Here is a 27735-nt window from a genome sequence, read left to right as displayed (position 1 = left end):
TGAGTGAATACTTTTGGAAAATTACATTGCGAACAGATGAAATCTTCAAATTTTTATATTATGCCAATATATTACTAAATATTGCACACATGTAACTGTGCTAAGGCATCATTAATCTTTACAAAAAGACAATGACATATATTGACAAGTTCCATTTAAATAACGCTAGATGCCCCAAAGAGCCACGATGTCAATGTTGTTTTTGTTAAATGTAACCATTGATATAGGAAAACCTGGCATCCAAATTCCTCCACCCATCCAACACGGTTCTACGAACAGCAAAGTAATGCATGTCCAGATAATCTATTTCAGTGATGCTAATAGAGGGATAATTGATCAGCAAAGGAGTCTACTGGTCTTCCAGAAATAGAGGTTTGGGATAAGCTATCTAGAGGGTAGACAGGGACTCTCTTTAATGACTCATCAGAAAATTAAATGCCACCACATCTGACAGAGCAGCATTCATTCAGAGCTGCACAAGAGGTGTCAGTGTGGTGTCCTCAGGATTCTGGGCTCATGCTTACAAATTGACTCAAATACCAACTGACACCCTGGGCTTTACAAACAAAACGCGAGTTCTGAGCATTCCCCAATGTAGTCAAAACTCAAGTGAAAAATAAAGGGATACAAGAATCCCATTTCATACATACTTTCCAGATAGAAATATAGTCACCAGCTTTGAAAACTGGAATGAAGAGCAAGGCACAAAATTTGTTCAGAACCACTGACTGTATGCAGAGTTCACTTCAAACAACTGTCATGTCCGAAACTTATCAGTTTACTGCTACATCCTCCCCACCCTACCACCGTTATCAACATATATAGTACTTTCACCTAGCTATTATCAGTTCTGAAGAAGGGTCACGGATTCGAAGCGTTAACTTTGCTTTATCTTCACAAATGCTGCCAGACCTAATGAGTTTCTCCAGCAATGTCTGTTTTGTTTCAGGTCTTCAGCATCCGCAGATCTTTATTTTAACTTGTAAAAATGTGTTGGATTGACTTCGTAAATGGCTGACGGAAGTTGAAAGTGAATTTCAAGCTTTTCAAATCCTGAAACCGAGTAGTTGGATACTTCAAATAGTTCAATCCTACAAAACACCCAGGTGCAAGGTTCAACCTTCGGATCTCCTTAACTTAATCCTGCAGAATGTTAGGACACCAAAATCCTATTTTATAATCAGTAATGAGTTTTGAAGAGGGTCTGAAAGCGAATGGACATGCGCTCGAAACCTCTGGCCGTCACGATGGAAAGACGCTTCCAAACTGCGGAGAACGTGGCTCCGTGTCCATACGTCGTGGGGAGACCTTGGAAATTACATTGGGGTGAGCTCGCCGCCTCCCGGGGAGAATGGGTGATACACCCCGAGAACAAGCGGCGTTTTACTGATTCGGGGAGAGGAGGGAGCGGGGACGACGGGACAGCGGCAACTGCGGCTGCGCTGAGTGTGGCTCTACGGCGTCCGCTTTGCGCCCACATAAAGTGGCCGCTGCGGCGGCTCCGGCTTATTGTTGCGACGCTGCTGCCGCAGTTGCTGCTGATGTCGCTTATGGCTGAGGCTGTTGCCCCTGCACAGGTGGATCTCTCGTCACCAGCGACGATGGCCGCTGCTCCGGCTGCCGCTGCCGCTCCCCTTTCCGCGGCCACCGACATGGCGCCGCCTCCTCTTCCCACCGCGGTCACCAAGAGGAAAAGCGCCTACCGCCCGCAGAAAGCGGCCACCGTAGCTACAGTGGCCGAGCGCATCTTGGAGGCGGTGGCCTTGACTAAAGACCGACAGGGCCCTGCTGCTTTGGCTACTATAATGAGGAAGACCATCTCGGCCGCCAACTACGATATGGAGGGGTGCGGCCCCCGGCTCAGCCACTCTGCCGTGAGGGCGTCGCTCAGTAAAAACCCGTCGGCGCATGTCGGGGCTCCCGTTTCCCTGCAAACACCTAAGGAGTGGGAGGTGGAGGAGAGCTCGGCGCAGAAAAAGGCTAGGGTCAGGAGGCGGTCTCCGAAAAGGGAGACGGCGTCAGCCAAAATGTCGCGTCGAAGCCCCAAGGGGTCGAAAGCTCCCAAAAGGTTGGAGTGCAAATCGAGAAAATGTGCCGTTCGGCGGCTAGCCACAACCAGAACCACCGTACGTAAGCAGCGGTTAGAGAAGAGGAGGTAGGCCCGGGGACGGACAAAGGCTCTTTTCAGAACCGCTTAGACATTTCCACAAGAGAAGCTAGTGGACCTTGACTGGAGTGCAGCTTGTGAAATGGATCTAGTTATTTACGAAAGTTGGTTACTGAGTGGCGACGCAATTTACTAATCATTTACCTAGAAAACTTGTTTGTCGTGTTTTAAACTTTAAATAAAATAAATGAACTACTGTTCCTTACTTTGCTGTAGGTCTTGTGCATTTTTTTTTTCTAATCCAGAGAATGAGCGCCTTCCATCGGTGTGTTAGCTATAGGGCAATAGAAATAAAAGGGTTAGAGGCGACAGGCGAAGCTGGCAACATGCTTGCGCTGGTAGTTCAACAAAACTAAAATCGAGACGAAAGTAATTAAGGTCCAGCTGTGGTTCTGAGGAAGGGCCGCAGACCGGAACTATCTGCGCCCACTTGCTAAATAAAAGCAAACTGTGAAACTTAGGGAGTCGTCTGGACAAAATTATTCCTGTCAGACCGACTTCATTTTCCCCAATTCTACCACATCCACAGTATATTACCAAGCGTGCTGAGTGTAAACTTCAGCTAAGGCTGCGTTAACCATAAAATTATTACTCAGCTATTAAATGTTGACGAAATTCAGTCTGTCCAGATCCGCTGTCCAGCTGTCATCCGTCCACGGCGCTTTCGAAAGACGGATAAGTCCTCACGGCGGCGGCGCGACATTGAATCGTTATGGTCAAAGGTTTCGTCATGCGTCATTTCTGATTGGCTGAGATCACCGAATGAGAGAAAACCGTCTGAACGGTGATGATTCGGAAGATGTCGATTGCCCAATAGGAAACTGTCTCACCGCGATCCTTCATTAGCATGGGGCAACTATATAAATGAGGCGGGCAGGCTGCATCTTTCCGAGTTTGCTGTGATCGGAAGTCATGCCTGAGTCGGTGGCTGTGGCGAAGAGCGCTGCGTCCCGAAAGGCATCGAAACAGTCGCTGAGCAAAGTCGTTAAAAAGCCACCTAAGAAGCGGAGGAAGACTCGCAAACAGAGCTATTCGACTTACGTGTACCGGGTGCTGACCCAAGTCCATCCTTCCACAAGAATTTCGTCCAAGGCTATGAATGTCATGAATTCGTTCGTCATCGATATTTTTGAGCGCATCGCCTCTGAGGCTTCGCACCTGATTCACTACAACAAGCGCCAGACCATATCGGCCAGAGAAATTCAGAGTGCTGTCCGCCTTATGCTGCCGGGCGAACTGGCCAAACACGCCGTCTCTGAAGGCACGAAAGCGGTCACCAAGTACACCAGTTCCACTTAGATTAGCCACGGTAATGAAAACGAATCGTTCCTCCTTTATCAAAAACGGACACAAAAGGCTCTTTTAAGAGCCGCGCACTACTGCCAATGAAGGGCTAAGATCAAAATGTTCGATCAACTTATGGCTTTACAGCAATCTGACTATAATCTTAGTAAGCTACACAAATTTATAAGGCAAACAGCCTTTTAATCAGAAATAGCAAAGGTTTTAGCACAGCACCAAGATAGCTCAGCTGGCCTGTACAGACTTTTCTGCACCGCTCCTTCCAATGAGCTTGTTTTATTCATTTGTACCCTGATTCATCTCGACTAAATCGATTCTATTTGCCTTGATAGCTTCTATATTACTACAGATGTCAAGACTGAAATGGATAAGTTATTAAAAATATGCAATTCTACCTTTGGAACTTTTCCTTAAAGCAACTGTTCTTCACGTGTAGAATCGCAGAAGTACAAAATGACGGGTCTTCCGAAGCAATTATTCGATTAGACCCACAGGGAGCCCTTTTAGTCACATAGTTTTTGTTTTCTATTTTTCAAGTAGACAACCAATTATCTTTTCGAACGTTAAGATCAAATTTATTTTCACAGTCCTTCCACGCAGTTTCATTCCCGACCATTAAAAAGTTTCAGGTTTCTTGCCGATTTTCTTAAACTCATCTTTGACTTCATTCTTTCCGAAAAATTATGCCGGTTGGATAATCTTAAATTGATCATATGGATTATCAGTTTTTCAACAGTGTGCATTTTTAAATTTTGGTTATGATAATTCGTGATGTTACTTCTACATGGAAGGGGATGGTGTTATATTTGATAGAATCAGAAACTTATGTCTATTGATGTAACCTCCAGCTGTATGGAACCATATCTCGTGATTCCAACTCAGTTTAAAAACACCGATGCCGCCCCTATACCTACCCCAACGCACTTTCAAGGAGGCAAATTTAGTAATCAAGTGTTTTCTGGAAGCTTTCCCATCAATTCTACCTGTGGAAAATTCGCTAATCGCTGCAAATTCTGGTGCGCGCTTTCACCGAGATATCACAGGATGTTGAATTTGAGCAAACGGAATGAAGAGCGAATGCTGGATTTTTACTCCAAATTCTTTCATCGTTATTTGAAAATGGCCAAGGCACCTATGCCCTTGCCAATGGTGTTATTACGGCGTTGTTACTGAAATTTAAAAAAAATTCTGAAAACAAACTGAAGTGTTTAAAAAATAACAAAGTTTTTAATCGGTCATTCTGCTTTCAAGAAGGCAACGAGAAAGCTCTGGTGATAAATTTATGTGGCAATGGCAGACGGATTAACGCCATCTGGTGCCCTTGACTCTTGGAAATAATATGTCATTTAAGATTAGAAATATCATAAAGATAAGATTGAGTGTAATGAGAGTAACAATAGGTATTTGTAGAACTATTTGGTTGCATTTGTTAATGACTGGTTTGATGTTGTAATAAACATTTTAAAAATATTAACCAGCATCATGAATACTGCCTAACCCAATCATATCTCTTTATGTTTCAGTCGCACCTCCTTGTATCTTCTCTCAGCTATATTTTCCATTGTAAAACTTTTCCCTTAAATTCATGTCTAGCTTCCCTTTAAATCTAACTATGCTACAGTATATGTTTTAACCACTTCTTGAGGCCACCAAGCCCACGTTCTCCCCGTTCTCTGGGTCAACAGGTTTCATCTGAATTCCCTAATGGATTTCTTGATGGCTATCTTTTTATCCACTCGTCGGCAGCCTTTTTTTCAGGAGAAAGAAAATCCAATTTGTCACCTACTTCCTGATATACACATACCCAGGCATTTTGCTCCCATCCTTGCAATTTTTGCAGCCTCCCCAATGACTATTTTCTTTTTTCTGTAATATGGCAACCAGAGTTGACAAAGAAGTGGCTGGAGTATAGTTCAATTTGGCATACGTTGAAGAATGTATTCTCTACTTTTCAAGTCTGTACTTAATCTATTTTCAAAGAAAACTAGGTGTTTGGTTTGCTTTGTTTAATGGCTGTTATAACCAGTCGTTTAGCATTTACTGATTCATGCATTTGTACTCGGAGATGCCTTCGTTTTTCTCTGTCTTGCATTGATTTGATTTTGAACAGTTCTATCAAAAGTCTCTAACTTCTTTTCATTAGGAACCCAGCTTCTCCAAACTCTGCAGGTGACTGAAATCCTCCAGCCAGAATCATTATTTAGGATAAAGGTTTAAACTAAAGAGTGAGGCTGGCGTTTGGAGGGGGTGATGGTCAGTGGAAAATTATGGAAAATGTTAGAGCTCATTAAACTTTCCTGAACAAGTAATAAGGGAAAGAGTATGCAAAGGGTTAGGAATCTAACCTCAGACACTGCAGATAAGAGGACAGCTGTGAGAAAGGCATGAAGTCAATACAGGACTGAGGATGTTGTACTTAAATGTATGCAATATACAAAACAAGGTGATTGAGCTTGTAGCATAGTTTGAAATTGTCAGGTACGATCATGTGGGTTTCACAGAGACGTGGCTGCAAGGGTTCAAGGTTGGGAGCTAAATATCCAAGGATATACTTATGAAAAGGATAGATGGGCAGAAAGGGTCATGTTGCCTTGTAATTAAGAAATGAAATTAAATCGATAGCAAAATGTGAGATAAACAAGTTGTAGAATTTGTATGGGTAGAGTTGAAGAACAGAAAAGGAGAAAAGACCCTGATGGGAATCGTGTACAGGCCTCGTAGCAATAGTCAGGATGTGGGGAAGAAATTAAATCAGGAGATAGAAAAGACATATAAGAAAGGCACTATTACAGTAAATATGGGGGACTGCTATATGCAGGTGGACTGGAAAAATCAGGTTGGTAGTGGATTGCAAGAAAAGGAATTTGCGAAATGTCTAAGTTTTTTGGAGCAGTTTGTGGAAGGCATCACTGGGGAGCAAGCAATTCTGGATTTGGTGATGGATAGTGAAGTGGACTTAATTAGGGAGCTAAAGTTGAAGGAACCCCCTAGGGGACAGAAACCATAATATGATAGAATTCACCATGCAGTTTGAGGGGGAGAAGCTGGAATCTGATGCAACAGTATTACAATTGAGTAAAGGTAACGACAAAGACATGAGGGAGGAGCTGGCCAGAATTGATTGGAAGGGGAGCTGAGCAGGGAATTTGGTAGAGCAGCAATGGCAGGAGTTTCTAAGAGTAATTTGGGAAGTGCAGCAGAAAATCATCCTAAGGAAGAAGAAACCAATGGTTGGGTGGGGAGGGAGGGGAGGTAGGGTGTTGTGATGAACAAGATATCCATGGCTGACAAGGGATGTCGGGGAAGTATAAAAGGAAAAGATAAAAACATAGTGTGGTGAAGTTAAGTGGGAAACCAAAGGGTTGGGGAGGCTTTAGAAACCAGTAGATAATAACTAAACTAAAAAAAGCAATAAGGGGGAGAAAATGAAATATGAGAGTAAGCTAGTTAGTAATATAAAAGAAGACTGCAACAGGTTTTTTTTTAAAAGATCTAAAAGATAAGAGCGAGGCAAGAGTGGACGCTGGAATGCTGAAAAACGAGGTTGGAGAAGTAGTAATGGGGAACAAAGAAATGGCAGAGGTAATCAATAGGTACTTTGTGTCACTTTTCACAATGGAAGATGCCAGCTGCAAGTCAGAATTTCAGGGGAGTCGGGGGCAGAGGTGAGTGTAGCGGCCATCACGACGGAAAAAGCACTGGGGAAGCTGAAAGATCTGAAAGTGGATGAATAACCTGAACCAGGTGCAATGCACCCCAGGGTTCTGTGGCTGATAGCTGAGGAGATTGTGGAAGCAATTGGTGGTGATGTTTCAGGAATCATTGGAGTCAGGGAGGGTCCCAAAGGACTGGAAAATGGCTAATCTAGCGCTTCTATTTAAGAAAGGTGGGAAGCAGAAGACAGGAAATGATACACCAGTTAGACTGAGCTGGATCGTTGCTAAGATTTTAGATTTCATTTTTAAAGATGATATTGTGGAGTACTTCACAAAATAGGGCTGAGTCAGTATGACTTAGTTATGGGGATGACAAATCTGTTAGAATGCTTTGAAAAGGTAATGAGCGAGATAGATAAAGTGGTTATGATCTATTTGGATTTCTAGAAGGCCTTTAATAAGGTGCTGCAGAAGGTTACTAAACAAGATAAGAGCCCATGGTGTTAGGGGCAAGATACAGCATAGACAGCGCATTGAAAAACTGGTAGAAGTCAGAAAGTGGGGATAAAGGGGCCTTTTTAAGGATGGCATTGAGTGGCTAATGAAGTTCCACACGGGTACATATGGCAGCGTAACTATTCATGTTATATATTAACAATCTGGATGAAGGAACTGAGGGCATTTTTATTGAGTTGGCAGACGACACTAAAATAGGTTGAATACTAGATAGTGTTGAGGAGGTGGGTTGACTGCAGAAGGGCTTGGCAAGGTGTGTGGGCAAAGAAGTGGCAGTTAGAATTCAATCTGGGAAAGTGTGATGCATTTCGGTAGGAAGAATAGAGGCGTAGACTACTTTCTAAATGAGGCAAGTCTTCAGAAATCTGAAGCACCAAGGGACCAGGAAATTTTTAGTTGAGGATTTTCTTAAGGTTAACATGTAGTTTCAGGCAGTTAGGAATGCAAATGCAATGTTAGCATTTACTTAGGAGGGCTAGAATACAGAAACAGAAGTGTATTGCTAAAGTTGCATAAGGCTCTGGTCAGACTGCATTTGAAATATTGTGAGCTGTTTTGGGGCCCATATCTAACGAAAGGTGTGCTGACAGTGGAGGGCGTCTAGAGAAGGTTTACAAGAATGATTCTCGGGATGAAGGGCTCGCTATACGAGGAGCGGTGAGGACACTTGCATGTGTATTCAAAGCAATTTAGAAAGATGGTGGGAGGGGTTTGTGGTGGGAGGAGATTCTCATTGAAGCTTAGAGAATACTGAGCGGCCTGATTAGTGTGGACATGGAGATGTTTCCACTAGTAAAAAACTAAGACTCTAGAGCCCAGTCTCAGAGTGAGGGACGACCCTTTAGAACTGAGACCAGGAGGAATTTCGTCAGCCAGAGGATGGTTAATCTACGTGACTCATTGCCACAGAGGGCTGTGCACTGTATTTAACCCGGAGATAGATAAGGTTCTTGATTGCTAAGGGAATCAAGGATTACGGGCTTTGAATTTGCAATGTATCAACTTTGTTACTGATCGGGGGAGAAACCCCTAAAATATATCAAAAAACTACGAGTGCTGAAAATCTGAAGTAAAAACGTAAATTGCTGGAGAAAGTCAGCAGGTCTGGCAGTATCTGTAGAGAAACCCAGCGTTAATGTTTCGGTCCGGTAAACCTTCATCAGAGTTGGACAGCCCGTAATTTTGTCCCGCTGCACATCCCGGTAATAACTATGCAAATTGAGGATGATGCAGGCGCCGTTTCCCATTCGCTAAGCATTTAGAAAATTTCTGCTTTCCTCGGCCAATCCTAAACATAGGTGAATAGATTAGCCAATGAAAAGGGACCGCTTTTGGATTCCAACAAATGATATAAAAGGGGAGCTGCCCCGCGTAGCTATTCCATTGGAAGTTGTTTACGGCTTTCGAAAGTTTTGACAAGTAGAAGAATGTCTGGCCGTGGTAAAACTGGAGGGAAAGGTCGGGCTAAGGCCAAGACGCGTTCGTCCCGAGCTGGCCTACAGTTCCCGGTGGGCCGAATCCATCGCCTGCTGCGCAAGGGGCATTATGCAGAGCGGGTCGGGGCTGGAGCCCCCGTTTATCTGGCTGCCGTCCTTGAGTACCTGACCGCTGAGATCCTCGAGTTGGCGGGCAATGCGGCCCGGGACAATAAGAAGAGCCGCATCATTCCTCGCCACCTGCAGCTCGCCATCCGCAACGATGAAGAGCTCAACAAGCTGCTGGGTGGGGTCACCATCGCCCAGGGCGGCGTCTTGCCCAACATTCAGGCTGTGCTGCTGCCCAAGAAAACCGGGCACCCCAGCAAGGTCTACGCCTGAACTGGGGGGAGATCTGAGAAAACGAAGATCAATTCAACAAAACAAACCACAAAGGCTCTTTTCAGAGCCGCTCAATTCTTTCTAAAGAGCTTAATCCAGACTGTCTTAATGGGGGAATTTGATGAGTAGGCGCGTGGTTTACTAGTGATATGATTTTAACGAATTTCGAGAAATTATGGCTGTTGCAAAAAATCTTGACAAAGTTTTTGTCTAGCTAGACATTTGACAAAGTGAAAAACGAGAACCGCCGGAAGCAAAGTGATAGCGCCGTGACAGTTTTTTGCGGCGAACATCCGCCCTTTTATTTCTTGCCCTCTGTGGAGCAGTGTTTCCTTCCCCACCCCCATTTCACCCTAAATTACATGTACGCTCTGTATAAAATACTGACATCACTTTGTTAGAAAAATCCATTGGTCTGCGCTTCTTGACTGTAATAAAATGTAAACGGAATGTTTCGACCACTGAAGTCCGTAAATTCCACGCATTTGTAGTGGCCCAAATTCATTCGCGAGGAAGTGTAATACTCGGGCACACATTTTCATAATTTTTTTTTGTCTTCGTTTGCTCTCAAACCTCTAAATTTAAGGGGAGGGTGGGGGGGGCGGTATAGGAGCAAGGATTGGGTCGGGGGAGGATTCCTGAAGCCTACTGGCATAAACAAATAAATATAAATAATCTGGAGTTAAACTTTATAAACGTATGGTCACATAAGTGGGATTCACCGGCCATTAATGTTTTGGGGAACCTGTGACTCTATTAGTTTAATTTTGAATTGGAGGCCCTTGGCGCAACAGGAATGCATTTTGTGGCGGTCTGCCAGGGGCACTGAAAAGTAAAATAATGGAGAAAAAACATTTTACAACATGAAATCGATCATTCGGCTCAGCTGTTGCTGAGACCATTTACTTCAGCGCACACATTCAATTTTCACTCAAATTTGTGTTGTGCATATGCAAAAAAAAACAAAACTTCAAAGCATATAAGCGACATGTGTCGAAGCTTTATCCCGCCCCATTCCACATCTGAGCGATGTTCGGTTTTGGAGGAAATAAAGTCCATCTTTCCCTGAGTAATTGTGATATTTTATCCAACGTTGCGCTCGCTGTCCTTTAACAAGACACACAATTAAGTTGGGAGCTTTGACCTTTGCCTCTGTGAAGTTCACTTTCACATTCCCACCAAAAATGATTCTGCAATATAAATAGAGCCTTACAGTATCCAAAGAGGTATTCCGCAGGCTAGGTGGATTGGCCAAGCTAAATTGCCCATGGTGTCCAGGGATATGCAGGTGGGTTAGCCATGGGAAATACAGGATTACAAGGATAGGGTAGAGGATTGAGTGTGGGTGGGAGGCACTTGCGAGAGTGGACGATTAACTTTTTGGGCCGAATGAGCTGTTTCCACGCTGTACGGATTCTAAGTACACTGACTGCTGGCTCGTTATTTTTTTTTCAAAGTAGCCTTAAATACCCGACTTTTTGCTCGAAAGACTACAGTAGAAACTAATTTAAATCTTCGTATACCTAACAATAGCCATCATCATTTCGGCACTACAACCCTTCGCTGGAAAAATTCGTGGCTCTTAAAAGAGCCGTTGGTTTCGTTTCTGATGTAGTTAACAGTAAATTCAGGCGCGTTCCCCTCGAATACGGCGAGCTAAATGTATGTCTTTGGGCATGATGGTAACTCGCTTGGCGTGGATAGCACACAGGTTAGTATCTTCAAACAGTCCAACCAGATAAGCTTCGCTGGCCTCCTGCAGAGCCATGACAGCCGAGCTTTGGAAACGCAGATCGGTCTTAAAATCCTGGGCAATCTCACGGACCAGGCGTTGGAAAGGTAATTTACGGATCAGCAACTCCGTGGATTTTTGATAGCGGCGGATCTCCCGTAAAGCCACAGTACCAGGTCGGTAACGGTGAGGCTTCTTCACCCCACCGGTAGCCGGAGCACTTTTACGAGCAGCTTTAGTGGCCAGCTGCTTACGAGGAGCTTTCCCTCCAGTGGATTTACGCGCGGTCTGTTTAGTCCTAGCCATTCCCCTGTTCCTCCTAATTCTTAACGATAACCCTAACTGCAGAGAACACAGCGCGATGCCTGTTTTTATAGGAACAGGTGAGTCTTCGCCGTCTTCTCATTGGCTGCGAATGCGATAAAGCTCCACGTTCGATTGGAGGGTTTTTCAATCCGCACGGACAGCACCCCCCCCCAACCCAAACCCACAAAAAGAAGCGGGAAAAAAACCAATACTTGCAAATTAAAATAGGCGGGTTTCCAGGCCAGGACCCGGCTCAACAATAACAGATTGCTATCTTTAAGTCTAAACCATGGCACACTGACGGGTGTAACGCGGCGTTACCTACTTGCTACTCAAACGGGCAAATATATCGCTGGAAACGTGGAACACAAAGAAAATGCTAACAGTATACAACTTGTGGAATTTGTTTCACTTGTAGCAGCCGGGACCAAGACAAAGTTATCAGTGACCACAGCCTATTTAATGTGAAATTGACATTGGTTACGTAGCCAATCAATATAAACATACAAGTGAAACTAAAACGCAGGTAAAATTGGAACTAAACGAAAGCTACACGCCACTCAAAAGGCAAACGTACTGCTGGAAATGTGAAGTACAAAGAAAATGCTGCTACCATTCTGTAACAAACATTTGTTTATTTCACTTGCGGTAACCAGAAAGATGACAGCAAGCCATCAGGAAACACAATCTATTTTAAGTTAAAGGCACAACTTAAAATTAAAACCAAAACGGTGATAAACTGTGACTAATCAAAGCAGCGAGCCAGTGGACAACCAAAATTCGAGCTGCCCGGTATATAGTAAATGAGCAGTAGCTCCCTCTGGATACTTTTGAGTGGCTCTGAAAAGAGCCTTTGGGTTAATAGTTATTTTATTCTTAATATTGTCTGGCGAGACGCTTCATTTGCAGCTGGTGTACTTGGTGACCGCCTTGGTGCCCTCGGACACAGCGTGTTTGGCCAGCTCGCCGGGCAGCAGCAGGCGGACTGTGGTCTGTATCTCCCGGGAGGAAATAGTCTGCCGCTTGCTGTAGCGGATGAGGCGGGAAGCCTCGCAGGCGATTCGCTCGAAGATGTCGTTGACGAACGAATTGATGACACTCATAGCGGAGGAGGAAATACCAGTGTCAGGGTGGACTTGCTTCAACACTTTGTAGATGTAGATGCTGTAGCTCTCCTTCCTGCTCTTCTTACGCTTCTTCTCACCTTTGACGCGCTTCTTGGTTGCCGCTTTTTTGGGACCTTTTTTGGGCGCCATACCCTTAGCCGCTGCTTCAGGCATGTTGTGAACGAACGTGGAGTTTTGTGGTGAACAGAGTCAACTTGAGTGCCTGCTTTAATAGCTCCGTGCATGCAAATGAAGGATCAGAGAGTGGGGAATTCCTATTGGCAGAGAGTATGATATTTGAATGTATCCATTGTGCGCTAAGAACAATGGGTACCAATGAACCAATCAGAAGCACTCCAGATTTGCCGCCAAACTCCCAGGCTTTCAGACAGGCTCTGAGGGGGTGTGGGCAGTGACAGCACATGGAATCCAACATAACTCATAGGTACCAAAAAGGGGAAGGAGAAAAGGTTCACATACCAAGAATCTGTGGAGGGGAAATCACAGTAAAATATTTATGTCCAATTTGGTTTTATAGTGCCATTCAGTTTTTACACCAGTGAAAGAGGTCCTTCAGCCCATCATCTATGCGCCAGTCATCCAGCATTCATCTGTTCTATTCCTATTCTCTAGCACTCGGTCCATAGCCTTATGCTAGGGTGATTCACTTGCTCAATATCTTTAATGCATTCAGGGTTCCCACTTCTAGCACTTTTTCAGGCAGTGAATTCCATGTAGATGAAAATTGCCATACTCAAATCACCTCAAAATCACCTAGTGTTAAAACTGTGTCACCGGTTATTGATCCCATTATTTATGCAGCCTATTTATGCAGCACAGAACTTTGTACACCTCAATCAGATCCCCCAATTGGCCTTTGTTGTTCCTCTGAAAATAATCCCAACTTATCCAGTCTATTTCCTTAGGACTATCCAGCCCTGTTTCTGTCTACAAATGCTAATTGTTGCCAGCCTTTGCTGCTTCTGGTTCAGATACTTAATTTTCATGTGATATGTAGTAGCACTATTAAATCTTGCCATATACCGCACTAAATTCATCCTTGGATGTGGTGATCTTTTTGGAATGCAAAGGAATATTCAAACTGAACCAATCAGGAATCAAAAACTAAACAAGGCAACCTGGTGCAAATGCAATAGTGTGATCACCCAGCTGAGCAAAATATGCAATTTAGCTTATAGAATCATAGATTCAGACTACTCAGAGGAATGAAAATAGAAAGTCCTGGAGAAATTCAGCTGGTCTGGCAGCACCTATGGAGAGAAGAGAGGGCTAATGTTTCAAGTCTGATATGATTTCTTTAGTTTTGAGATGCTGACAGACCAACTGAGCTTTTCCAGTACTTCCTGCTCATTGTTCAGACCTCCAGCATCTGCAGTAGTTTGCTCCTGCAAAGAATGACCCTGTATGCACATGATAGTACTTTACAGGATTTCTCAAATTTGTTTCACCGCCAAGTTATTTTTCCACAGCCCTGAAATATTCTCCTCTTCCAGTAATTGTTCTGGATCTGGTAATTGCCTCTGATCTGGTTCCACCAACTATTAAATAATTCTAGTCAATGTCACTGAATGTTGTACTTGTTGTGTAACTGAGGATTGATGTAATATATTTTCTTGTGCCCCACTCAAGTCCAATTTCATTAAGAAGGTAAAAATAGGGTGCTTGTGGAGCAGTGGTGGAATCCCTACGTCTGAGCCAGGAGTCCCAATTGCTCTAAAGTGAGTTATAACGTCTCTGAATGGATTGATTAAAAAATATTTAAAAATATCTGCGGTTCTTAAATTCCACTCATTATTCGCACCCCTTACAAATCAGAAAATTATGCCTTGTTCAAAGAAGTCAGTCATTTTCTTGATTACATAATTGACAGCCAGATCAGAGGCGTGATGAGAAGACATGCAGTGAATTAATCTACTGCCTGAAAGAGTGACAAAATTGCATTTATCAGAAACTTTCAAAAGGTAATTGGACAATTACTAGAAGAGGAGAATATTTCAGGGCTGTGGAAAAATAACTTGGCAGTGAGACAAATTTGAGAAATCCTGTAAAGTACTATCATGTGCATACAGGGTCATTCTTTGCAGGAGCAAACTACTGCAGATGCTGGAGGTCTGAACAATGAGCAGAAAGTACTGGAAAAGCTCAGCTGGTCTGTCAGCATCTCAAAACTAAAGAAATCATATCAGACTTGAAACATTAGCCCTCTCTTCTCTCCATAGGTGCTGCCAGACCAGCTGAGTTTCTCCAGGACTTTCTAATTTCATATTTCTGAATAGTCTGAATCTATGACTCTATGAGCTAAATTGCATATTTTGCTCAGCTGGGTGATCACATTATTGCAATTGTAGCTCATCCAAGACTGCTGCTGGGTTAGCAATCAAGCAGCATGGACAATCGAAAGAGCATGGGTAGTGGTAGAGAGGCAAAGCCTTTTGTCAAGTGACCCTGTATCTTTGAATGGTGCCACCACAGTGCAGCATGTAGATAATATTGTGAATCCTCGAGGGACTCCTGAGGTCATAATGCAAGGATCGAAAGAGACAATTTGACAGAGAGGTTGCGTATTTCTATTTATTCATTCATGGGATGTGAACATCACTAGCTAGGCCAGCACATATTGCCCATATACTGCCCATCCCAACTGGCCCAGACAGAAGTCACAAGTCAACCACATTGCTGCGAGTCTGGAGTGTCATGCCATCCTGACGAGGTAATCATGGCAAGTTCCTTTCCCTGAAGGTCTTAGTGAGCCTGATGGGTTTTTACAACAATCGATAGCTGTTATATGGTCACAGTTAGGCTTGCTTTTTATTCCAGACCTTTTTTTTTTAATTGACTCAAACTTCGCCTTGTGTCATAGTGGATTATAAACCCATGTCCCCAAAGCTTTAGTCTGGGGCTTGTGGTTACTAGTCAAGTGATATTACCACTGTGTCCCTGTCTTGCCTTATATTGCACTCTGCACTCACTTGGGAACAATGGAGAACAGTCCTCCACTGACCTGGACATCAGAAGCAAGGTGGACAAAGATGCAACACTAAAGTTTGCAGGGAGTTTGAGGAAATTCAGGAGGAATCAGAAGAGCAACATGGTCAGAGCCACTGATAGTGATGTTCTTAATGTCTGTTGGAGTTGTGTGGGTATTGTGAACATGATCTGAATTAATCAGCTTTACAATTCTTAAATACAACAAAGCTGCCTAGGACCCTGGTTTCAAAATACAGACGGTCGAATATTGTACAATTGAGTACCCTTACAACCTTTCTCCTTTCCCCACACAGTTACTAACTTTGGTATAAGGGGATATTCACAGTGCTGGCTGAATGTGAAACCAAGACATTCCCTGTCACCCAAAATCATCTGCTTCTACCTCCATCACATTGTTCACTATTAGTCAATTCTAAAGTTAGTTGAAGTCACAACTTGAATGCCAATATTATACATAATACTAAATTTATTGTAACATGTAACAGCACAAATGTCTGCCTAATCTTGAAACACCTAGGGTTCCCAAAAATCTTTTTATTTGTAATTTTTCTGAGAAAAATATTAGAAACATATGATTAGCCCCGTTGATAGAGGCAAGTTTTTATTACTGCAAAAGACACAAATTCTTTGAAGGAAGTTTGTCAAGTTAAAACATGAGATAATAGTGCATGCTTGCACCCCGACAAATCCCATCACTATCCGTAACCCCCCTCAAATACCTCCCATCTGTGAAAGGCACTTGGGTGCAAAGGAAAAGTGCAAGAGAGACAGGCAGACAACTCCCTCAACTAACCAGAGCAACTTGCTGCCACTTTAGGCCAAGCAACAAGGAGGTCCTCTGATCTACTGGTCCACCTTTACCCTCAATGGCTAAGAGACATCAGGAACATGGGGCAGAAATGAAATCTCTCTTTATATGTCCTCAATGTCATTAATCTGTCATAAAACTTAAAAATACCCTCACCTAGCCAGTAACATCCACCAATGCCTACTCATCCCATTTCCTACTGAGCCCCTTGACTATGACTTTGCCATCTCCAACGAGGCTCCCTTAGTGGATCTCAACTCCTCCACACTCCTTAAACATTAGCTCACCCCAAAAATATCTCATTATATCCTAATCTGTGCTGATTCTGATACATCCAGTCCTCACCAACCTCCATAAACAACTTGAGGTTTCATTAAGACGTATTTAAGGTTTTCACCCAAATCCTACACAAACCCATGAGAACACTTGCTCCAAGTTACACACCACGCTGACTTGAAAGTGTATTGCTGTTCCTTCACTGCCAGTGGATCGAAATCCTAGAATTCAGTTCTGATGAGTGTTGTGAGTGTCCTTACACAACATGCATAGCAGAAATTCAAACAGGCAGCTTTTCTGGAGCAATTAGGGATGGGCAGCAAATGCTATCCAGTGATGTTCACAGCCCAAGAACAAATGAAAGAAAAGACTTCATGTGATTCTCAGTCTAAGTTCCACTGCTCCTCTCAATTAGCACAATTAGAAATCATTTGCTTGAGGCCTCAGCAAGAGTACTTGAAATGTATTTTGAGTAGAATGAATCCAATTTCTAATCCCTACAATTTGTACAGGGGGATGACAGCCTAGTGGTGTTGTCACAGAACTATTAATCCAAGCACCAAGAGTAATGTTCTGGGGAACTGGGTTTGAATCTTGCCACAGCAGATGATAGAATTTGAGTTCAATAAACACCTGGAATTAAGAGTCTTATGATGGCTATGGATCAATTATCAGGAAAAACCCATTTGGCTCACTAATGTCTTTCTGGAAGGAAACTGCCATCCTTACCTGGTCTGGCCTTCATGTGACTCCAGACCCACAGCATCTGGTTGACTCTTTACTGTCCTCTGTGCAATTATGGAAAGGCAATAAATTCTGCCTAGCCACATCTGGTGAATGAATTTTTAAGAAAAAGGCAAAGGGCTAAATTGAGGAGCATCAACAATGCTTGGGCTTGCTTGAAAATTACAAGTATGAGCAATGTCTGAGTATTCCTCATTGCCAGAAAACCTCAGAAGATTCCTCCAAATAGCAATCTACTTCTTATTCCAAAGGCTCAACAACTCTATCCAGTGAAAACCAGAATCATTTTGGAAAAATAACAACAAAGTTTAATCTCAGCTGTATATTTACTTAACTCACTTGGCTTGTAGCTCATTTTGGAATCAGTAATAGGTGCTGGGGGCAGGAAAACCTTTCTCACCACCATCCAGCACATTTTAATGAACAATGCCAGTGTGAAGATAATGAGTGAAAGGATAGAACTCCTTAGTCAGACATGTTTTGCTTCTAATTTTATTGAACAGCCAGCCAACGTTTCTTATCCTAGTTTGTAAATGAAACACACAAGAAGCAGGTAGACCTTATATTTCCTGTAGTTACAGTAAGAACTGAATCTACCCTATTTTCTGCTTGCATATAGCAGATGATTGATTGCTATACCATGATTTAGGTATAGCTCTGAATCTGTTTATTGCATCTAAAAATATTTGTGAGCCAGTGGTTTGGCATATATACCATGACTGAGCAGTATGATAATTCCCCCCTCTAAGCTGACAGATGATGAACATGCACAGATTCTCCAGTACCTGAATTATTGATGTTTTGGTTAACATAAGACCCTTACTGGAATTATCTTAACTCCAGGACATATCTGCAGAAGTTCCTCAGGGATGTGTCCTAGGCCCAACCACCCTCAGCTGCTTCATCAATGACGGTCCTTCAATCAAAAAGCCAGAAGTGGGGAAGAAATTGCAAGATAAACTATTGGTGCAGGTTTCAGTTCTTAGCAGTCAGTATGCAACAGAAACTGTCTTCATGCTTTCTGTATAAGTATTGTCAACCATTACAAATGTTTAGAATTAAATTAGGAGTTTCCTTGCACTCAGTGAAAGTGCCCTCTTTCATGACCAGTTCCCACATCATGCCATACTACAGTTTTAATCCGATAGCCTACTATTTGATCTCACGGTGAAATTGCATGTAATGGGTTCTGTGGAGAGTCTCAATAACGAAATCGTTCACTCTATTTATTTGAAAATATAACCCTTCTGAATAGATAATTCTTCTCCACTATCAAATGTCCATTTATTGCCCTTCCCATTTATTCAATGCTTTTGGGGATGGGTTGGCCACTATGGAGCCGAAAGTGAACTGTATATAGTCAGATCAATTTTGTGGTTGCAGGAGCAGGAGACAAACTGCATACTTTGTGACAAGTAGCTTATCACTTTAGTCCTCCAAGATTCTTCACTATGAATCTTCAAGGTTTATGTCAGGGTGTTTGCCATTAGGAAGGACGGACTAAGCACAAGGAGCTGCAAATAATGCAGTACATGTCAATAAATACTACTTAGAGCCCAGCCCAGGTATTGATTCAATATCTGCACTAAGGCATTGTGACTGAAATCTATACCATCGACAGGATACACAACCTCAACTCATCAAGCTTTTATCGACAGAATCTTCTTTCCGTTTCTGTGATCTACCAGGGGATAAAACAGCAATAACATGAGAATATCAGTGATTCCCTGTCCCTGTCAGAGTCAAACACCATCCTGATTTGATCAATAGAGATTACAGAATTTTTACAGTAAAGAAAGAGGCCATCTGGCCCTTCATGTCCGCATTCCAAATGAGCCTTTCAGTTGGTGCCATTCCTCTGCCTTCTCCCTGTTACCCTGAATGCTGTTCCGGTCAAATTATCATCGAACTCCCTTTTGAATGCTTCAATCAAATCTGCCTCACCCTTCTCTGGCAATGCATTCCAGACCTTAATCACTGTCTGAAAAAGCCTTTCCTTTTTTCTTTTTTGATTCTTTGACTAATTAACTGTGCCTTCTCACAACCAACCCTTTCACGCATAGGAACAATTTCTCCCTCATCTACTCTGTACAGATCCCATATGATTTTGAAAACATCCATAAAATCCCCTCACAGTCTTCAGTTCTCCAAGAGAAACAGTCTTAACTTGCTGAATCTGTCCTTGTATCTGATGTTTTTTCATCCTTCATAGCATAAATACTTCATCAAAACTAGTTCAAAATCCTCGAACACTACTAATGGAACACCAGTATCATAAGGACTGATTTTTTTATAGAAGAAAACACTACAAAACAGAGATAAACTATGAAATATGACTGTGATGGGGGTATTATCTACACTCTGCGAACAAATAAAAAATAAGAAATCTATGAAACTCTTGCATTTACATAGCTGCTCTCATGTCAGTACAGTGTCCCGATGAAATAAAATGAAATCACTGTCATTTTCACTGAGGAATAGGAAGGTCCTATGCGTTCAAATAAAATAAACTGCTCTACTGATGTCAAGGTACAAGGACAACTCCCTCACTTTCATTTTCCAATCAGACTATTTACATTCATGTGGTAGACAAACTACAACTCAGCTTAGTCTCTCACTAACTGCTCACCACCAACAATGAAACCCTTCATCATGTCTACTTGACAATATAACCCTGCATCAATATTTTAACCGGTGTCTTTTTCCTAGACTGGGGGATTTCAAGACTAGGGGGCACATTTTAAGGTGACAGGAGAAAGATTTAAAAAAGACATGAGGGCAATTTTTTTTTAACTTAGAGTGGTTCAAATGTGGAATGAACTCCCAGAGGAAGTGGAGGATGTGGGTACAGTTAAATAGTTTAAAAGACATTTGGATAAGTACATGAATAAGTGGGATTTTTTAGAGGATGTGGGCCAAGCAGACTAGTTTAGTTTGGGATTATTGTCAGCATGGACTGGTTGGACCAGAGGGTCTGTTTCTGTGCTGTATGACTCTATGACTGTATAACTCCTCTCAGTAGATAATTCATCTCTGCAATCAAAGGTCCATTTATTGCCCTTCCTATTCTTTCACCATTTTTGGGGATGGGAGGGTAACTTTGGATACACAACTGTATATAGTCTGAATCAATTTTGTGGTTGCATAAGCAGGAGAGAAACTGCAAACTTTGTGACAACTAGCTTACTGCTTTACTCCTCCAAGATCCTTTACCATGAACCTTCAAGGTCCATGTCAAAGGTGTTCTATTAGTTAGGATGGACTCAGTACAAGAAACTCTGTGGCACCTTTTCAGTACAGAGGACTCAGTTTAACCTATTTATTCGGCATGGTTATTTCTAGGAAAAGATCTTTGACACTGATTCAGTGATGCTGCTATGAGCATACAAATTAGGAGCAGGAAGAGGCCATTCAGTCTCTCTAACCTGCTTTGTAATTCAAAATGATCACGGCTGATCTGATTGTGGCCTCAACTCCGCATTCCAACCTACACCTGATAACCATTGATTCCCATGTGAATGACTCCCTTGTTAGTCACGTGCTGCTAATAATGATTGAAATGTGTGCAATGTGAGGAAGAATTCCTTTCAACATCCAGCAGTAGAAAGGAGGGAACTAAAACTGTCGAAGTGAAATATATGGTAGAGACCAAAACAGGGATAAATGTGACAAAAAATTCAGGGTGATAAACAGCCAAGCTGGGAATGGGATTGTAGAAAATCGGGAGTTCATCCTGAGAACCAAACAGGACTGGTGTAAATTTCACAGAGTTATAGACATGTACTGCATGGAAACAAGCTGTTTTGTCCAACCTGTCCATGCTGACCTGATATCCTATATTAACCTGGTCCCATTTGCCAGAATTTGGCCCATATCCCTCTAAATCATTCCTATGCATTAACCCATCCAGATTGTCTTTTGTAATTGTACCAACTTCCACCACTTCCTCTGGCAGGTCATTCCATACATGCACCACCCCCTGCGCGAAAAAGTTGCCCCTTAAGTCCGTTTAAATCTTTTCCCTCTCACCTTAAACCTATGCCCCTCTAGTTTTGGACTCCCCTACCCTGGGGAAAAGACCTTGGCTATTCACCCTATCCATGCCCCTCATGATTTTATAAACCTCTATAAGGTCACCCCTCAGCCTCCGACGTTCCAGGGAAAATATCCCCAGCCTATTCAGCCTCTCCCTGTAGCTCAAACCTTCCAACCCTTGCAACATCCTTGCAAATCTTTTCTGAATCTAGATTGCCTTTTATAACTGTACCAGCCACCGCTTCCTCAGGCAGATCATGCCATATACGCACCACGTTGTATGTGAAAATCTTGCCTCTCAGGTCCCTTTTAAATCTTTCCCACTAACTTAAACCTATTGCCTCTAATTTTGGACACCCTTACCCTGGGGATAAGGCCATCACTATTCATGACCATCATGATTTTATAAACCTCTACAAGGTCAGTCCTCAGCCTCCAGAGAAAATAGTCACAGTCTATTCAGCCTCTCCTACAGCTCAAACCTTTCAACCCTGGCAACATCCCTGTAAATCTTTTCTGAACCTTTTCAAGTTTAAGAACATTGCAAGGAATTTATTGCAGTTTTCCAAAAGTGGCCTAACCAATGTCTTATACAGCTGCAACATGACGTCCCAACTCCTGAACTCAAATGTAAGGCTGCAATTTATTTTAGGGGTAAAAAAGAGGTGTAGCTTTGTCACCAACATCCACATGGAAGATGGCCAATGAGAAGAAACCTAATTTAAATTAGCCAGGGTGTCCTGAAGATGTTAGGGGCAGATTGGATGGGAGAAGATGGGCAGCATGGTGGCTCAGTGGTTAGCACTGCTGCCTCACAGCCCCAGGGACCTGCATTCGATTCCAGCCCCAGATGACTGTCTGTGTGGAGTTTGCACATTCTCCCCCTGTCTGCATGGGTTTTCTCCAGGTGGGCCAGTTTCCTCCCAAGTCCAAAGATGTGCAGGTTAGGGCGGACTGGCCGTGCTAAATTGTCCCATGGTGCCCAGGGATGTTTAGGTTAGATGGGTTAGACATGGGACATGCAGGAGTAGGGGAATGTGTCTGTGTGGGATGCTCTTCAGAGGGGCAGTGTGGACTCGTCGGGCCGAATGGCCTGTTTCCACACTGTTGGGATTCTATGATCTGTGAAGATCCCAATCAGGTCATTGCAGGCGATGAAAGGAAGCAGACAAGGATGGAGAGAATAACCATGCAGTGCCTTGAAAGTTGTCAAGGACAGATTCTATACCACGGTTTAAGTTATAGTAAATATTGTTAATGACTTTGACAGAGGACAATTTAAATCTGTGTTGGGGCTGGGTGAGCTGAATGCTTTGGATAGTGAGAGTATATTTGAAGATCCTGGAAAAACTGAAGAAAAGGATTAGTAACCTCCTGAGGCATTTGGGGTGGGGAGTAAGTCCCTGTCTTTTCTAAAAATGTCCATTGCTCAGGGTGTGGGCAAAGAGCTAAAAGAGGGCACAGTTTACAGATTCCATCCTAAAGTCCAACAATGTCAAGGCGTGTGTTGTTGGCAATTTCCTCCTCGGAGTTTTGCCCATAATTAGCGCGTTTGGGGGAACATTTTCAGATCAATTACGAGCGCAAGCTGTTTTGATTTTTTTCCTTTATTTGGCGATTTAACTCGTGCGCGTGCGCTGTTTTGAAAATTTAAATGACGCCAACGGCCAACGGCCTATGGTTTGTGACGTCACCGCATCCTTATTTGCATGAACGGATTGAAAATGTACTACACAGCGACAGCCAATCAGAGAACAGCGTATTTTAACCAATGACGTTCAACCACATTTCTGCGGGGTTGCCCTTTTTTTCCCAGCCAGAGGAAGACCGAAAGACAAAGCTCGTTTTAATCTATCAGCCCCCACATAGGGCACAACACCGAAAACAATTCCTTTATTTCTTGCAATTTATTCTAATTGCATTTTCATACATTGACAAGCGTCTTTCCTAGCTGTTAAAAATATTTTTCTCTTACGTCTAAAAGTAAAACCAATAATAACTCAATATCAACGTTCCAGTCCATGTTCTTTCACCCGCAAACAGTTCATTGTATCCCTGTGCTGAGTTTACGTGAAAATGAAATTAGCGGCAGTCACAGTGCTCGCAGTCCCAACCGTGGTATTTTCACTGTTTTAAAGATATTCATCTGTTTTCTTTTGTGATCACCAGTATTCTCACATCTCAAAGTAGCTCTCAGGGCCAAAATTGTGCGACGTTACAAAACTTAACGGATAGCGCTCGGAAACATTTTCACTGCGAGGCTTAAAATTTTCAAAAGACAGACATGTTACCAAATGCAAATAATTCTTGTTCGACATATCAAATGTGCGTGTTCAGGACACTTTCATCCAATTTCGCCAGAAGATGAATAAGGCGCTGGGAAATCCAGTGACCATTGTAAAAATTGTGGCGATTTCCACCACTGTTAATATTGTGCAGGAGTGCGTCTTTTATTTCTTGACAAATTGAACTAAATTGCAACGAAGAGAAACTAAGAAGCAATTTTAAGATCAGATATTTAGCCCTCATGAAAGGAAAAAAAAGATGAGAATGTTGGAAATCTGAAACTAACGAAAAGTGTTGGAGAAACTCAACAGGTCTGACTGCATCTGTTTCTTTATCAATGATAAAGATGTAGTCAGACCTGCCGAGTTTCTCCAACCCTTTCTGTTTCAGATTTCCAGCATTCGCATCATTTTTTTTCTTTCATGAGAGCTAAATGTGGTCTGGTTGCACAATAATTGGTTTCCATGTTCTAATTTACGCTGTGGGAGTGTGTAGCGACAAGTGTTGTTAAAAACTGTTTCTAATCATGCTCAGTAATCGTACACCAATCTTACCCAATAGTCTAAACTACATGCACCTCATCTATACTTAACACGCTAACCTCAATTCCTAAGAATTAACACGTCTCCAGTGGTTATCCTTAACACTGACAGTAAATAATTAAATCATAAGAATGTCAAAACAGGCATTTCCATCCTTTTAAGCCAAGGGTTGCACATATTCAAAGATTTCCTCCCAATTCTTTGTTGCTTCTGTAGACAAACAGGAGGTCGGAAGAAGACAGCAAGCCTGGCAGCATCTAGAGGAAAGGAGGGGTCAGCGTTTTCGGGTATTACCCTTCTTCAGGACTGGCCTACTGGCTTCTACCTGGCCTATTGCCCACTATACAAAAGCCAAATACTGCAGCGTGCTGGAAGCACGTGGTAAAAATGGGAAAAACTCAGCAACAAAGGAGAGTAACAAAGGTAATGTTTCCCGTTGAATGATCTTTCATCAGAACTGAAGAGAAATGGAAAATTAAAAGATTTTAAAGTGCGAGGGAGACAGGAAAAACCAGAGAGAAGATCGGAGACAGCGTGAGGCCAGGGGAAATTAAGTAACAAAAGATTTCATGATACAACAGTCAAAAGCATTGACCATAAGACATAGGTGCAGAAGAAGGCCTTTCAGCCCAACGAGTCTGTTCCACCATTCAGTGAGATCATGGCTGATCTGATCATCCTCAATTCCATTTTCCCGTCTTTTCCCATAGCCTTTGATACCCTTATTGATTAAAAGTCTGTGTATTTCAACCTTAATGGCCCAGCCTCGAGAACCCTCTGTGGTAAAACAAAATTCATAGATGCACTGCTGTCTGAAAAAAGAAATTGCTCCTCATCTCTGTCTAAAATGTACGACCCCTTACTTTGAAATTATGACCTCTGGTCTTAGACTCTCCCACAAGGGGAAACAATCTTTCCACATCTAATCTGTCAAGTCCTCTTAGAATCTTGCATGTTTCAATAAGGTCGCCTTTCACACTTCTATATACCAAGAATCTCAGGCCCAATCTATTCTACCTGTCCTCGTAGGACAATGCCTCCATATCTGACATTAGTGGTGAACCTGCTCTGCTCTGCATCATGTGCCAGTATAGTTTTCTTAAATAAGCTGTCCAAAGTGTTCATAGCATTTCAATTGTACAGTTAATACCCTGTTCTAGCAAAACCTTCCTATTGGTGCAACAGTCTGATATAGCAACATGTATATGCCCCTGGGTGTTCACTCCTAGCGTCATCTAGATACAGATTCAAGGCCCGAACTGGAATCCCACTGTAGAAGGGAAGACATAAATCAAGAAGCATGGTTAGGTAACAAACAAATTTAAGATTTAAGCACTTAAAACTCGAAAGGGGTGGAATAAGCTGTGGGACATGCAGGTCAAACCAAGTCGTTGTTAAGAATTAGTGAGACTAGGAGACAGTGTGGTTAGGTGTAAGTGGATTACTGAGGATAAACGAGGAGAAAGGTATGACGATGGTCTACTTACAAGTCTCAATTTGAACAAGGTAGGAATGATCAGAAAGTATTTATTGAAGGATGGAGACGACAAGTCATAATAAGGTATAGAAGAAAGTTATTCAGCCCATCGCACCTGCTCAGCGATTCAATGACATTATGGCTGATTTGATAATCATTAACTCCACTTTCATGCCTTTCCTCCTAGAATCCTTCATTCTCTTACTATTTAAAATCTGTCTATTTCCGCCTTGAATATACTTAACGGCCCAACCGCAGCTACCCTCTGCGGTAAAGAAATCCACAGATTTACAACGATCTGAGAAGCAATTCCAAGATATTCTACGTGTCCACATGATGCGAAACACTTGCTTCCCTTACATTCACATATGACTCAATATAATGGCCGTGATTGGAGATCTCTCAAGAGTTGGAGAAGTAGTCAGATTTTGGATAGAATAGGTCCTGATGGATTTGAGAAAACGATTGTAACTACGCAAAGATTTGCAAAAGGAGACCAAGCGTCTTGAGGGCAGCATTCGTTTTCTAAATTGCGAGACTGTGACATGAAGAAGGAAGATGATACTGCCAATAAAGAACGTCGGGTCGTTAAAATATTTAGAGCTGTTCGCTAAGATAGCTACACTGACCACAGCAAGTATCATGCAACGATACTAAGTTCTAAAAGTCAATTCCTTTCACTTTAGCCAATGATTTAAGAGTTAATCATTTTGTTTTCGAAAGTACAATAGGAAAAGGACAATAAGGCGATGGGAGGGCGGTGAAATTGTGATGCTTGGAGAGAAAGTGTACAGGACGATTAGCAAATTTAATGGGTAGTATGAAGGTATTACTCAGCTTTGAAAAATCGGAACCACATTTTTGGTGTTCCTCGATCTCAAGTACCTCTCTTTCTGAGTGTGGACCTGGGATTTACCGTAAAATGTGCAGTTCTGTGGCTAACAAGTGAGAATAAAATGTTTTTTTTAACAAGAGCAATCCGTTTTAATCTGTCTCTCTTGCATTTGACTGTATATCAGCAGATTATGAGGTTGTTTAACAATGAATGATTATTTTGCTCATTCCGCAGTTTTGATACATTACTTTGCGTTGATGTGAACCGGGACGGGCGGCAGGAGCAACGCGTTGTTCTTTGATTCCGCCCCTTTTGAGTTCTTCACCCAGGTCCGCACCAATAGAATAAAATGAGTTCGCTGTGCGTTCACCTATGGCTACGGGCGTGTCTTCATGTTTGTTGGTGATGTCTGGTAGGGGTAAAGGAGGCAAAGGCCTTGGTAAAGGTGGTGCTAAACGGCACCGTAAGGTCCTTCGAGACAATATTCAGGGTATTACCAAGCCGGCTATTCGTCGCCTAGCTCGCCGTGGGGGCGTTAAGCGTATCTCCGGTCTTATTTATGAGGAGACCCGTGGCGTTTTGAAAGTTTTTTTAGAAAATGTTATAAGAGATTCTGTAACTTACACCGAACATGCTAAACGCAAGACCGTTACTGCAATGGATGTGGTTTACGCTCTCAAACGCCAAGGACGAACTCTCTATGGATTCGGTGGTTGAAAGGTGTTAAGGAAAATACATCGGTGGAAAGGCTCTTTTAAGAGCCACAATTTGTTCTCAAGAAAGCGGCGGGCCTTGTTTGAAATATGGTAGCCACAATTTTAAACTGAGTATTGTCGCCTGAACAATTCAGTTTTTCAGTCCCAGACGATTTATATTCAGGACGTCAATATGTGGAGTAGTAAACGACATGGAGGTATTACAAATGAATGTACAGCTCCTTCGTGCATCTGCAACAATTGTCAGCCAGAAGTGCAGAGTGGATGATCCATCTCGGCCTCCTACAGAGGTCCCAAGTAATAGCAAGAAATAGCTGGTGGCACTGGATACTGCAAAAGTTAAGGGCCATGAAAACGTTGCAGCAATAGTAATAAATTAATAAATAACCACATTTCTTCCCAAAC

The 27735-nt window shown here is 42.6% G+C and overlaps 5 protein-coding genes across 5 annotated transcripts; 3 read left to right on the top strand and 2 right to left on the bottom strand.

Annotated features, from left to right (window-relative positions):
- The first annotated feature begins 3075 nt into the window (after positions 1–3075).
- LOC109914614 (histone H2B-like) lies at positions 3076–3560 on the top strand. The gene has a single exon (XM_020514224.2). The coding sequence runs from the start codon at positions 3080–3082 to the stop codon at positions 3464–3466; it is 387 nt and encodes a 128-aa protein (XP_020369813.1). The 5' UTR covers positions 3076–3079; the 3' UTR covers positions 3467–3560.
- Positions 3561–9042: 5482 nt separating this feature from the next.
- On the top strand, positions 9043–9816 carry LOC109914613 (histone H2A-like). The gene has a single exon (XM_020514223.2). It carries the CDS (start codon positions 9069–9071, stop codon positions 9456–9458), a length of 390 nt encoding a protein of 129 aa, XP_020369812.1. The 5' UTR covers positions 9043–9068; the 3' UTR covers positions 9459–9816.
- Positions 9817–11085: 1269 nt separating this feature from the next.
- LOC109914615 (histone H3-like) lies at positions 11086–12273 on the bottom strand. The gene is made up of 2 exons (XM_020514225.2): positions 12247–12273; positions 11086–11502 (listed from the first exon to the last, which is right to left on the bottom strand). The coding sequence occupies exon 2, from the start codon at positions 11494–11496 to the stop codon at positions 11086–11088; it is 411 nt and encodes a 136-aa protein (XP_020369814.1). The 5' UTR covers positions 11497–11502; positions 12247–12273.
- Positions 12274–12310: 37 nt separating this feature from the next.
- On the bottom strand, positions 12311–12786 carry LOC109914622 (histone H2B 1/2/3/4/6-like). Its single transcript, XM_020514232.2, has one exon. The coding sequence runs from the start codon at positions 12774–12776 to the stop codon at positions 12396–12398; it is 381 nt and encodes a 126-aa protein (XP_020369821.1). The 5' UTR covers positions 12777–12786; the 3' UTR covers positions 12311–12395.
- Positions 12787–27016: 14230 nt separating this feature from the next.
- LOC109914610 (histone H4-like) lies at positions 27017–27331 on the top strand. Its single transcript, XM_020514221.2, has one exon. The coding sequence runs from the start codon at positions 27020–27022 to the stop codon at positions 27329–27331; it is 312 nt and encodes a 103-aa protein (XP_020369810.1). The 5' UTR covers positions 27017–27019.
- The last annotated feature ends 404 nt before the right edge of the window (positions 27332–27735 follow it).

Source organism: Rhincodon typus, chromosome 35 (genome assembly GCF_021869965.1).
Source record: "Rhincodon typus isolate 14 chromosome 35, sRhiTyp1.1, whole genome shotgun sequence".
NCBI classification, from domain to species: Eukaryota; Metazoa; Chordata; class Chondrichthyes; order Orectolobiformes; family Rhincodontidae; genus Rhincodon; species Rhincodon typus.
The sequence above is the reverse complement of the archived record's forward strand: the minus strand, read 5'-3'. Positions and strand labels throughout refer to the sequence as shown.